Below are 13,161 nucleotides of genomic sequence, written 5' to 3'. Positions count from 1 at the left end.
ATGTGGTATTGGTCTTCCAGATGCAGCAGATCAACACCTACTTCACCTTTGGCCCCTCCTCCTTCCAAAAGCTCCCCTTCACAAGCCTGAGTAGGAAGCAGAGCCAGCTGCAAACTCCCAAGAAACTGCCTCTGCCATTGCATCACCTTTGGATGTTGGGATCCTGGTTCCCCAAGGCTTTGTATTTGACCTTCCTACCCAGTGCTGTAGACTTGAGAAGTGTCTCATGCTCACAGGTATGGCATCATGAGGATGCATCTCCTTTCATGGGACTTCAGGGCACTGAGCAGCCAAGTGCCCAGATGTCAGCCCCTCCTTAAAGTCAGCTGAGTCAGTCTCCTTGAGGTCAGAGGGTTCCTAGGGGCGCAGGTCATTCTCCTTCCTCCTGACCCTCATCTCAGCTTAAGAAGATCCAGCTGTGAAACGAGAGGTCTTGGCATCCCCTGTTTTCCTCATCCCAGAATCCTCCTGGGAATCAGCTAGTCTTCCTCCCTGTCCTCAGAAGGTAAGTCTCCTTATCACCGGTAGTCCTGAATCCACAGAGTGGCCAAACATAGCAGACCTGATGCAAGACCCCGGAAAGGGAAAGCTGCAGGTGTGTTTGTACTGGCAGGAGTGGTGACCCTCCGCCCTCCGCTCGAGAAGTATAAAGGCTCTCCATCACCCACTCGCCCACACATCTGCCACCATGAATCCACTGCTGATCCTTGCTTGCATTGGAGCTGCGGGTGAGTCCCAGGCATGGCTTCAGGCCCCACTGGCCCTGTCCTGTCAGAGATCCATGCTCCACCGTTCCTGCTGCCTCTCCAGTCCTACCTGTGCTTGGAGAGGCTATCTTCCTGCTCTGGGGTTCTCTGAGCCTTACTTCCCTCACCTTCTGCCCAACTCCATCCACTTCAGGGCTTTGTTGTGAGAAACCCAGAAGGGAGACCAGGTGGAGATGGCCTGTGAACCGAGACAGGACCTGAGGCTGGGCTGGCTCTAGGATAGCTCCACTCTAGCTGTCCCCAGCCAGGGAGGCACCTGGGAGACTGAAAGATGACTCATGCCAGAGTCCTGTTGATTGTCCTGGGGTGTGCATTGAATTGTTAAGCTTCCCAGGTGATTTCAAGATGCCCAGGTATACAGCCTTCATGGCAAATCACTCTTCTATTGGCCAATAACAATAACTACCTTTATCCTGCATGATGGGACCCTGGCCTCCCGGTGCAAATTTGAGCTATGGGAGAAGCTGGCTACAGCCAGGGCTATGCCACCAGGAAATTTTCCTGCTTAGGTCAACCCATCTTGACAAGCTGGGGCTGCAATTGCAGTGGGGAGGGAGGAGCGTTCAGTGGGTGAGAGGACTGCGCTCAGACCCTATCAAATTGAGAGCACTGGGGGGTGGGTACATTTCCAGTCCTTGCCCCCGTGCCCCCACCAGAAATCTAGTCCTGCAGTCCCCAGCTCTGTGCCCTGCAGGCACACAGAGTGAGTGGGGAGATTTACCTCCTCCGAGAAAGCTGCGGATGTTCCCTGGTATCCCTGGGCTTGTTCCAGAATCCTAATTAACTCCGGGCTCCCCACCCCCCACCCATCTGCTGAATTGGCTTCTCCCTTCCCATCTCCACTCCAGTTGCTTTCCCCACGGATGACGATGACAAGATCGTCGGGGGCTACACCTGTGCAGCAAATTCCGTTCCCTACCAGGTATCCCTGAACTCTGGCTACCACTTCTGTGGCGGGTCCCTCATCAGTGACCAGTGGGTGGTGTCCGCCGCCCACTGCTACAAGAGGTAAGTGCTGGGCCCCCAACTGTAAAGCCCACCTCCTGGGACCCTCATGGAGAGCTGGGGTTGGTCCAGGGGTTTGCTGAGGCTGGGTTCGATGATAGGGAAGAGAAGCAGGTATGGGCAAAGGGAAATCACAGGATAGGAAGCATCTCATGCCCTGGATCCAGAGATCAAGCAGTGAGAGCTGCAAGTCATAAAAGCAAGGAGGGGCTGTTTTGGGGGTGGGAACACCCAGTGGGAAAAGCAGCCAAGGACCTCACACAGGTAACTTTTGCCAGCTGGTTACATGTTGAAACCACCTAAGATATGTTCAGACTTTACGGCTGCTTAGTTCCTATTTAATTCAATTTTTAGGAAGAGGATCTGAATATTGATGAGTTTTTAACACTCTTGCCTCTGGCAAATCCACTCTCCGGGCAGAGCTGAGAATCACTGCTTGAGACCAAGGGTTCTCAAGAACCTCTGCACCCGGAACAACCTGGAGAGCCTGTGAAAACACAGATTGCTGGGTCCTGCCCCCAGAGTGTCTGATTCAGTACGTCTGGGGTGGGGACTGAGCATCTGGATTGCTAACAAGTTCCCAGGTGATGCTGATGCTCGAGGTCTGGGGGCCACACTCGAGAAGCATGAGGCTGGATCATAGAGGAGGACGGCCCTTAACAGAATAAGGCAGGAGGGATAAAAGTCACTGTGTGTAGTTCTCGAGGTTACAGAGGATGGGGAAGTTGGTGCCCCTGGCGCAGAATGCAGGAGGGGCTTTGGGAAGAAAGGTGGCTGGAGAGGCAGATGGAAGAGAATCCCAAGTGGATGCCTTCAGGGAGAAGGCGGCATGGGGACGTGGACAAAAGGCCTTCCCTGTGCTTCCCCTGCCCCCACTAGCCGCATCCAGGTGAGGCTGGGAGAGAACAACATTGACGTCCTGGAGGGCGACGAGCAGTTTATCGATGCGGCCAAGATCATCCGCCACCCCAAGTACAACAGCTGGACCCTGGACAATGACATCTTGCTGATCAAGCTCTCCTCACCTGCGGTCCTCAATTCCCGGGTGTCCACCTTAGCCCTGCCCAGCGCCTGTGCACCTGCGGGCACCCTGTGCCTCATCTCTGGCTGGGGCAACACCCTGAGCTCCGGCGGTGAGTAGGACCCTCCCAACTCCACCGCTATTGCCCTGAGCTCAGACCCTTTTGCTTTCAGTCTACAAATTCATGCCAAGTGTCTACCACACGCAGGGATCTGTGCTGGGTGCCAGAGAGGTGGCAAAAGGTCGGGCGGGGAGTTGATCCCCAGAAGCAAGACAGGACAGATGCAGCCCTTGCTATGATCACCTCTAGGGAGGGGTCTGCAGTGAGCTTTCTGGGAGCTCACGGAGAGCTGGGGTTGGTCCAGGGGTTTGCTGAGGTTGGGTATGATGATGGGGAAGAGAAGAAGCTACGGGTGATGGAAGGTCCCTTGTTCCTTACTGGGGGGGGGCGCAGGTGGAGGAAGGTGGCCTCTTCCAGCCACCTTCAGGGTTCGGCACTGACTAACCATCCCCCATCCGGGCCGGACTCACGTGTTACCTTTCTTGGATCTCTGCCTGCTCCTCAAAGTCAACTACCCTGAGCTGCTGCAGTGCCTGGATGCCCCGCTGCTGAGTCAGGCCGAGTGTGAAGCCTCATACCCTGGAGAGATCACCAGTAACATGGTCTGCGCCGGCTTCCTCGAGGGAGGCAAGGACTCCTGCCAGGTGACTCCCCCCTGCCACCATGCCAAGACCCCTGCCCAGACATGCAGCCTCCCCTGGGAGCAGGATTTGAAAGCCCAGGGCCGTGGTCCTGTGGAGAAAGGAGGGAGGCGAGTGTGTGGCATCTCATCACAGGGACAAGGATGCAGAGGCACAGAGCTGACAGGAACGGGGTCTGCTGAGGCTCGGACCGCATGTGGCTCTAGTCCCCCTTTGCTCTCTCTTTATAAAGCTCATCCCACCTCTTCCTCCTTAGGGTGACTCTGGTGGCCCCGTGGCCTGCAATGGACAGCTCCAGGGCATCGTCTCCTGGGGCTATGGCTGCGCCCAGAAAAACAGGCCTGGGGTCTACACCAAGGTCTGCAACTATGTGGACTGGATTCAGCAGACCATCGCTGCCAACAGCTAAAACCCCCGCCCTCTGCCATCATTATGCTAGTAAATCGACTGTTCCCTCCGTCCCGTCTGTGCCTGTTTCCTCCTCCTCTGGCCCTCCCTCACTTCAGGAAACCCCCCTCCACCCACCCATTCTGAGGTCAGGGCTCTCTTCTCCTTACAGGGGAGCGGAGTGCTGCACCTCTCAAGCTATGTTCAAGCTACATGCACCCTGGTGCAGTAGCATGTAAAGAGATGGAATCCAGAAAATAATAAGCAGGGAACAAGAGAGCTATTTTCTAGGAGTAAATGCATTTCAAAGAGGCCGCCTTGGCCTCAGTGCCTCCTGGTCTTGAGTGCAGGGCTAAGGTGTGCCCCATAGGGCACTGTCTACAGCACCCACTACCTCCTCTCACTGGTACCCGTGCCTAGAGAAACACCTTAGCCTAGTGAGTCCCTTCCACACCCCCAGCTTGAGCTCCCTCCCGGCAGCAGGCAGCAGGCCCCACGGACTCCACTTTCCCAACCACCTCATGTGTCTGTGGAGTGGTCCCTGGGTCTCCACCCCTCTGGCTCCTGAGAAACCTGTCCTCTGTTCCTCCCATGTGATGGTCCTGACATGCACAAGCCATATCGGGTACTTGAGGAGCCTGGAATTTAAGTGCTGAAGCCTGGGTGCTGGTTCCAGCCCTGCCTCTTCATCCTTTGCCACTTTGGGGACCCATTTATCCTCTTCAGATGTCAGTTTCATCTGGGGGAATTAGGAGACAATTTGGGGGTTAACTTGAGTCTGTTAACGTGCTTAAAGGTTTCGAAAATTACCCATAGATGTTTTTGGCATATCACCTCCCTACATCCCAACACACGCCTTGAGAAAAGCACACATGTGACCCGTTGCGCCCTGGGCGCTAGCCACATTCTTCTTGCCCCCTCAAGTGGCCGCGCTGAGAGTGCAGCGGTTTAGGTGGGTCTAAAAAAATAAGGAAAGGCTGCCCTCTGCTGTCCAAGAGGTTGAATGACTCTACTTGGCACAAGGTCTGTACTTATTTTAGCAAAGAGGCGCCAGCCGGGATGGGGATGAGGGATTGGAGGGGGATACAGCTTCAGCGGCTCTTGGGCTACTGTCAGTGTGACAGAGAGACAAAGCTGGAAAACTTCCCATCAGGATTAAAAGTAGCTATGCAACCAAGACAGGGTGGTATTATTCTTTGTAAGGCCAGTTGAGAAGAATCCCCCAGTTAGTTGGTCAAAAAGAAAACTCTTCAGGAGTTCGCATTGTGGCGTAGCGAAACGAATCCGACTTGGAACCATGAGGTTGCAGGTTCGATCCCTGGCCTCGCTCAGTGGGTTAAGGATCTGGGGTTGCTGTGAGCTGTGATGTAGTTCGCAGACGCGGTTGGATCTGGCATTGCTGTGGCTGGCGCGTAGGCAGGCACCGGTAGCCCCAGTTGGACCCCTAGCCTGGGACCCTCCATATGCCTGGAGTGCAGCCTTAAGAGCAAAAAGCAAAAAACCAAAAACCTTCTTCTTTAGTGAGTAAATTACTGACAGGCAAAAAAGGGTGACTAAGACAGGAAAATATACGGAACTAGATCAAAGTCAGCTGCTGCTTTGATGAAAATGTACCTCCTTGTGCAAAAGGAAGAAAGACAGGGGCTTGCCAACTTTCGACTGGTAAAAGCAATCCTTGACCTTTTATTCAGGCTATAGTAGAGTTGTGGGATGTCCTTATTCCTGAGATAAAAACACAGTCTCTCCTTTTTCCCGAAATTCTAAGAGCTGAGCCTTTGCAGCCAGCCCATGTCACCGCTAGATGGCACTTTACTGTTCTTCCTTCTGACAGCTGCCCTTCTGGGGCAAGGGACCAGCAGTGGGTCCCAGGCCTGGTGCACAAGTGGAAAGATTCAGGGTAGTTTTGTGCTTAAGTGTTTATTTAAATGCTAACTAACAAACCAATCCTAAAGATTCTGAACTCAAAATATCCTGGGGACTGCTCAGAAATGTGTGTTTTCCACAAGCCTCCTAGGTAATTGGAGATTTAACTGATGCCCCTAGGTCAGTTTCTTCTATAAACTGATTCTCTGGAAAAAAAGAGTTTGTGAATAAAACAAGTATTTTTTTTTCAGTAGCAGATTTCAAAATATTCCTTAAAGCAGTATTTTGTTGTTTTTCTTTAAAATTTTTATTAAGGCTTATTTTAAATAGCTAATATGGCTATATGGCTCAAAAATGAAAACAACACAATAAAGTTGACACAGAGAAATGTTCATTTTACTTACACTCTTTTTCCATCTGCTCTGCTCATTCTTAACAAGTGATCGCTTTTTATGCATGCATCTCTTTTGTAAATTTCCAGTGTTTCTTTATCAGCATCAAGCAAACTAAAACATAATTCTTATCTTCCCCCTTTGTTAGACAAACAGAGCCTACAGGAACGTTATTCTACGGCTTGCTTTTATCCAGTTAGCAATATATCTTAAAAAGCCTTCCACAAAGATGTGAAACATCTTCATTTGTGTTTAGTGTTGAATAATATTGTTTCATGAATGTATCACAATACACTTATCAATACCTATTCCAAATAATGCCAATATTTTACATATACTCTTTTTCATTATATGCAAGAATAATTACAGGTTAAATTCCATAGGTGGGATTTCTGGATAAAAAAGTAAGTGCATTCAGGAGTTCCTGTCGTGGTGCAGCGGAAACGAATCTGACTGGGAACCATGAGGTTGTGGGTTCGATCACTGGCCTTGCTCAGTGGGTTAAGGAGCTGTGGTGTAGGTCACAGTCACGTCTTAGTTATGGCGTTGCAGCGGCTGTGGTGTAGGCCAGCAGCTACAGATCCCATTAGACCCCAGCCCGGGAACCTTCATATGCCACAGGTGCGGCTCTCAAAAGACAAAAAAAAAAAAAAAAACAGTGCATTTGTAATTTTTATAGACATTTCCAAATTGCTCCCATTAAGAGTTGTATTATTTTGCACACCTAGCAGCAATCAATGTGTAAAATGCACATTTGACCAGAAGCTAGCCAATGGAATGATCTTCCATAATTCAATTTTGTCAATCGAACTGGTGAAAAGTGACATTTCAGTGCAATTTTACAGGGCATTTATCGTTGCAAGATTTTTTTTCCTATGGTTAAGCACTATTTGGATTTTTTTTTTTCCTCACCTCTGTTTTTTGCCATTTTTATTGGGCTGCTGGATTATTTTCTTATTGCTTTCTAGGAGTTTATCATAACAAGAAGATCATCTCCGATGGTGAGAATCACTGATGTCTCCCCCTTATTGCCACTTACCTTTTTTTTTTTTTTTTTCCTTTTTGCCATTTCTTGGGCCACTCCCATGGCATGTGGAGGTTCCCAGGCTAGGGGTCTAATTGGAGCTGTAGCCACCGGCCTACACCATAGCCACAGCAACGCGGGATCCAAGCTGCATCTGCAACCTACACCACAGCTCACAGCAACACTGGATCCTTAACCCACTGAGCAAGGGCAGGGATCGAACCCACAACCCCATGGTTCCTAGTCGGATTCATTAACCACTGCGCCGCGACGGGAACTCCTGCCACTTATCTTTTGATTCCACATTTATTTTCCTATTTAAGCGTCTCATCATTCTGTAGGCAAGTTTGTCTTTTTTTTTTTTTTTCTTTCTCCTAGATGTTAGGTCATAGTTTGAAAAGTAACAAAAGGAAGTGCCATCTAGTGAAATGGGAGCTGGGCTACTCAACTGGAGGTTCAATTTCAAGGTCATCTTGTGCCGGGAAAACAAAATATCTACTGAAAACTTAACATGTTTCTGTACTTCAGGAAGACGCGGGAGAAGACCTTGACCATGGTCCTGTGGCCATTGTGCGACTGCATTTGAAAGTTCCTGAGACTAGATTCATCTAGCTCTCCAGATCTGTGTGCCCCAGCTCTGCACAGGACTCTGCTGCCTGAGGTCCAGCTGATGGCATATGTGGTCCGCCTTCATCTCACACCTGGTGAGAAGCACAGCTCTCAGCTGTCACCTTATTACCACTAGGAAGGCCATGCCTCCACGTGGCCCATGGTCAGTGCTCCTCCAGGCCACCTTGGAAGTTCACAGGGGGGCCAAAGAGACAGTCTAGGCACCGAGGGATTTCATTCTCGGATGGAAGGTGTGGCCTCTGAGTGACCAGCCCCGGGGTGGGCCTGGGGTAGGAGGGGCTGCTAGTGTGAAGGCATCTTGCAGAGCTGCGGATGCTGGGGAAACCGGGCCCTGATGCAGAGACACACAGCTCTGGGGAGCTCAGAAAGTCCCAGAGAAAGGGCGTGGCACAAGGAGGGAGCCCCACCACCTCGCACAGGGCTGGTGATGTCACCACCTCACCCTCCAGCACCCCCAAAGGAGCAGCTGCTCTGGTGGTTTCTCACAGACCCCAACTCTGAGGGGCGGACCTGTGGGAGGGGCCGTTTTTGTATAAAGCTGTAATGCTGTGGGGACAGGGGGGGCCACGGTGATTCAACCCTACGGAGAATCTTTACAAAAACCTTTCTGCCCGTCTCAATGCCCACTGTCCCTCCACCCTTCTCCCGCCTCACAGGCCCAAGAGGGGCTTGGGTTGGCACGCTTCTGTCTCACCCCATCCACTTGGCAAGCCAAGGCCATGGCGGTGCACAGGCCCGGATCGGAGCTGAGGCTTCCAGGCAGAAAAGCCAGACGTAGGAAGATGCCTCTGTGGCTTCATGGGTGAAGGATTCCGAGAGACCCTTTACTCCAACCCCACTGCAGCCCCCAGCCAGGACAAGGTCAGTGGGAAGGTACATGGGAGGTGACCAATCTATAAAGGAAGAAGCCAGCACTATCCCTCCACGGCCACTCACAGGCCTCTTAGACCCTCCCCTCCCCCCCAGGCCCACACCCCCCCGATGGACCCTCCAAAGGAATCATAAAAGGGGTACAGGGCCCTCTGGGTGGACTCTGGTCATGCTCCAAGGCCCCAAGTGTCAAAAGTCAGCAATACTCTCCTGTGCAGTGTCTATAAAGCCACCAGACACCAGCTGACGTGCCCTCCGCTCTGAGCACCTCACAGCTGTTTGTCTCCTCTGTGTCACTGTGCAAACACTGAAGTCTTCTTTGGAGGAGGCACCAGGCTCACGGTTGTGGGTAAGACGTGGTGCAGGCCTTTCCTGACCCCTCGTAGGGGAAGGCGGGTTCCCAGGGCACTTTTTAGGGTGGCTGTATTCTGATGTGCTATGACTATAACTTCGGCCCAGGGACCAAGCTGACGGTTGTAGGTAAGGCCGACGTCCCCAGGCGGGTACCACAAGGGAGGACTCTATCCTGTCGAATGTGGGGGAAAACGGATGACCCAGGCCCCAGGTCCTGGGGCCCCAGACCAGCCCTGGAAGGGTAGATGGGGTGTTTGAAGGGGGCTGCTGTCTCTGCGAGGGAAGGGAGCCCCGAACACCCGCAACCTCTCCCTGAACCCCGGCGGCCAAGGGTGGGTTTTGAAGTGAATCTGGGAGGCTGTGCTTTGGAGACACCTACTTTTTCGGGGAGGGAAGCCGGCTCACTGTCGTAGGTAAGCCAGTCAAGGCTGGAGGGCTGGGAACCTCTAAGGAGAGGCAGGGTCCGTCTATCTCAGGTGCCTAGGACAAAGCATGTTTTTATCAGAAAGATCTGAATTCTTGTTTTCCCCATTCCCCAGTGGACTCTGGGGCCACTCCGCAGTGGACTCTCTTTGGTCCAGGCAGGCAAAGGGGACTACCCCTGTCTCAAGGAGCTAAGACTTGGGCACTGGTGGAGGTGGAAAGCCTCCATACCCAATAATTTCATGGACTGGCTGTGCCAAGCCTGGCTTCCCCTACCCGGAGGCAGGTAGTATCAGCTAGAAAGGGGCCACCTTGTCCATCTCCCCTCTCCTTGGAGGGTGACTATCACAGCCAAGGTAGATGGCAGAGCCTCTGGCCTTGGACCTGTCAGTCCTGCTAACTTCTCCCTCATGCAGAAAGGAGATGGACACAGGAGAGGGGGGTGTGGGGAGTCACATGGGACCACATTGGTCCTCTGACCACAGCATCAACCCCTCTGCCTTTGAAGACTTAAAATTTTGCTAAGGAAAGGGACAGGGGGCTGCAGATAGACTTGGGGAGGAAACCATGGGAGGTGGCAGGTGCAGTTTCCCTCCCAGGCTTTAGTGTTGTGTGACCAATGAAAAGCTCATTTTCGGCAGTGGAACAAAGCTTTCTGTCTTGGGTAAGTGACGGTCTTCCCTGGAGATGGTATGTGGTGGACGCTGGAGTATCCCTTTGAGAAGGCAGGGGTCGAGAACACAGCAGAGAAGGGGCTCAGAGAGTGTGGGTGGCCAGAGAAGGTGCTAGAACCCCGAGTGGCTCTGAAGGGAAGCTAGCTTCTGGAAAGAAGGGCCCCACACCAGCCACCCTGGGGTGTTGCACTGTGGAGCAACCAGGCGCAGCATTTTGGAGATGGGACTCGAGTCTCTGTCCTAGGTGAGGCACAGGACCTGGAGGCAGGGCCATTGTCCCTGGACCTCCCTCCTTCTCCCCTCCCGGTCCTGGTGGAGGAGTGTCGAGGAAAATCCCTGATCCCTGTGGGGCTTCCAGGGAGCTGAATCTGCCATCGCTGTCGATGGCCCTCCATTCGCTTCTCTGTTTATCCTCCCTGAGTCTTCAGCGCATAATCTGCCTCCTCACTCTTTGGTGGGCTCCTCCTTCTGCTTATGTACACAGATCTGCCCTCTTCTCCTTCCACTCTTTCCCCAGAGTGTGCTGAGGCTGTTTCCCAGTGGACCCGCTTTGGTCCAGACAGGCAAAGGGGGGCCACCCCACCTCGAGGAGCTAAGACGTGGGTGCTGGCGGAGGCCTCTGGGGGTTTTGCCACAGCTGTCTGCAGCTGTGTTCCTATAATTCGCCCCTCCACTTCGGGCTGGGCACCAGGCTCACGGTGACAGGTAAAGGGCCGCTCCCGACAAGGGTGCCTGTGTATGACCATGGTGACCACATCCTGGGAGGGGAGTGGGGTATAAAGACGGGTCAGAACCTCCCCTGCCAGAGCATCACCCGCTCACTCCGCTGTGTTTGAGGAGGCTCCTCGGCAGAGGGCTCCGAGCTGGGCTTGGTCTCCAGGCTGTGCTTTCTTGCTCTTCTCACTGTTCTCCAGAAATCCTCTCATCTCTACTGTTTTAGCAGGTGTGCTGCTTCATTTATTTTCCCTTTCTTATCAGATCTCCATCCCCCCAGCCCCCATTCTAACTCCAGTCCTGCTCTATTGACCCTGCTTTGGTGAATAGCTCTGTCTTTGTGAAAATCCTTCCTGATGCCTACCTCTGGCTCAGACCTCTGCCCTGGTCTTTTTGTCTTCCTTCTCTATTGCGACTAGTGTTCCAGGTCTCTGTGTGTCTTCCCCAGCTGGTTTGAGGGCTCAGGAGGCAGTGGGGGCCGCAGCTTGATGAGACTGGGGTGGCTTGAAGGGGGCTTCTGAGCCAGCCCTAAGGGCAGAGGTCATGGCATCCTGTGTGCTGCGGTGGGGGGTGGGGGTTCTCTGGGGGCACTGGGCTAGGGGTGCGGGTGGTAGTCAGAGGTGATAGGTCTGAATGAGCTGTTACAGGTGGAAACTTACACCATCTCGGCAACCAACAATCTAGAAAAAGAATAAATAGATCGGAGGCCCCATCTTCTGGAACCTCAGGATCTACACTGAGATAATAGAGGCAGGGACCCTTCAGGAAAACCCTAACACACCATGACGACCCTGCAGACAAAGCAGGCAGGCGAGGAGCAGGGCATGGACCAGATGGGTCTGGGCTAGACTGGGCCCCAGAGGGCCTACCAGACTGGGTGTCTGGGGCAGGCTTTGTCCTGCAGATGGGAGCATGTGCCAGGGACCACCATGGCCACTGGAAGGGACACAGCACTGGGGTTCAAAATGCCTGGGTTCTGGGGAAGGAGAGGTTCCTGCAATTTGCAAAGAGACCTCAACTGTCCCAGGGCCACAGATTGGTGTAAAATAGAGATAACCCTGCCAGTCTCTTGAGGTCCTGAATTTGTAAGGGACTAAATTATGTGAAAATCCTTGATAAAGGACCCCTCTCGCGGTAGCCACCCTTTTCATGCCACTGTTACCACCCCTGTGCCGTGGTTTGTCTTTTTCCAAACCTATGTCTCAATTTTCCCCATGAGAAATCTTGTCCAAACTTAGATCACGTGGCGACCTCTGGGTTTGCCACATTTCTGATCCACAAACTCATTCCCATAGCCAGAACAGAGCCAAAGAGAGGGCACACTACATTCTAGCAACAAGGAGGCTGCTTGAAAGGTAGACGTGTTTGTTTGTTTGTTTGTTTGTTCCATCCCTCCATGTCTTCACCTGAGAGCCAGCCTTCCAACAATTCCAGAAATTCTCTCTCTCTGCCAGGCATGTCAAAGGGCCTGGGACTTTATAAAATGATCCCTACCATAAACTGACCCTTGGACATTGAGATTTGTTTATTCCTACTGCTGTTATGAATATCAAGTGTGGCTAGAACTAGGATTCCAAAGCAGGTGGGGAAGTTTGCTCAGCACTGGGAAGAAGAGAGGGTTCAACCCAGAAAAGTTTCTTTCATGGAATCTAGCTATCCCCGGCAAGCGACAACACAGCCTGAGCACCTGCGAGGAGACAGTGTGAACTTTTGGAAAGGGTAACAGCCAGAGGCACCTGTGCTCCTGAAAACAGGTTACACATGAAAAACAAAACAAAAGTGAGCTGGGTATCGTAGAGAAAAAAGAACTGTATCAGATGCAATAGAAAGGTCTCTCTTCTACGCAAGCATGGCGACTTCTTTTTTTAAAAATTTTATAATGATTTTTATTTTTTCCATTGTAGCTGGTTTACAGTCTTCTGTCAATTTTCTACTGTAGAGCAAGGTGACCCAGTTACACATACACATATACATTCCTTTTTCTCACATTATCTTGTTCCATCCTAAGAGACCAGGTATAGTTCCCAGTGCTATGCAGCAGGATCTCAATGCTTATCCATTCCAAAGGCAGTAGTTTGCATCTATTAACCCCAAATTCCATTCCATCAAAATGGCATAAAGACTTAAATGTAAGACAAGACACCATCAAACTCCCAGAAGAGAACATAGGCAAAACCTTCTCTGACATCAACTTTATGAATGTTTTCTCAGGTCAGTCTCCCAAAGCAGCAGAAATAAAAGCACAAATAAACCAATGGGAACTATTCAAATGGACAAGCTTTTACATGACAAAGGAAACCATTAAAAAAAAAGAAAAGACAACTTACAGAATGGG

At 51.8% G+C, this 13,161-nt stretch overlaps 1 protein-coding gene and 2 gene segments (V, D, J or C); all 3 read left to right on the top strand.

The window, feature by feature from the left end:
• LOC110257561 (T cell receptor beta constant 2-like) overlaps positions 1 to 13,161 on the top strand; it is a 192,884-nt gene that overhangs the window by 157,671 nt on the left and 22,052 nt on the right.
• Positions 1 to 13,161, top strand: part of LOC102167789 (T cell receptor beta constant 1-like) — a 116,160-nt gene that overhangs the window by 100,131 nt on the left and 2,868 nt on the right.
• Positions 688 to 3,957, top strand: PRSS2 (serine protease 2). Its single transcript, NM_001206438.1, has 5 exons — positions 688 to 728; positions 1,616 to 1,775; positions 2,652 to 2,905; positions 3,362 to 3,498; positions 3,752 to 3,957. Exons 1-5 carry the CDS (start codon positions 689 to 691, stop codon positions 3,902 to 3,904), a joined length of 744 nt encoding a protein of 247 aa, NP_001193367.1. The 5' UTR covers position 688; the 3' UTR covers positions 3,905 to 3,957.

The sequence above is a fragment of the Sus scrofa genome, chromosome 18, assembly GCF_054392235.1.
Source record: "Sus scrofa isolate SSC_HxYL_T2T_F1_AM1 chromosome 18, Sscrofa_HxYL_maternal_Yorkshire_Landrace_v2.0, whole genome shotgun sequence".
Taxonomy (NCBI): domain Eukaryota; kingdom Metazoa; phylum Chordata; class Mammalia; order Artiodactyla; family Suidae; genus Sus; species Sus scrofa.
Note: the sequence above shows the minus strand (reverse complement) of the source record. Positions and strands in the feature narration are given on the sequence as shown.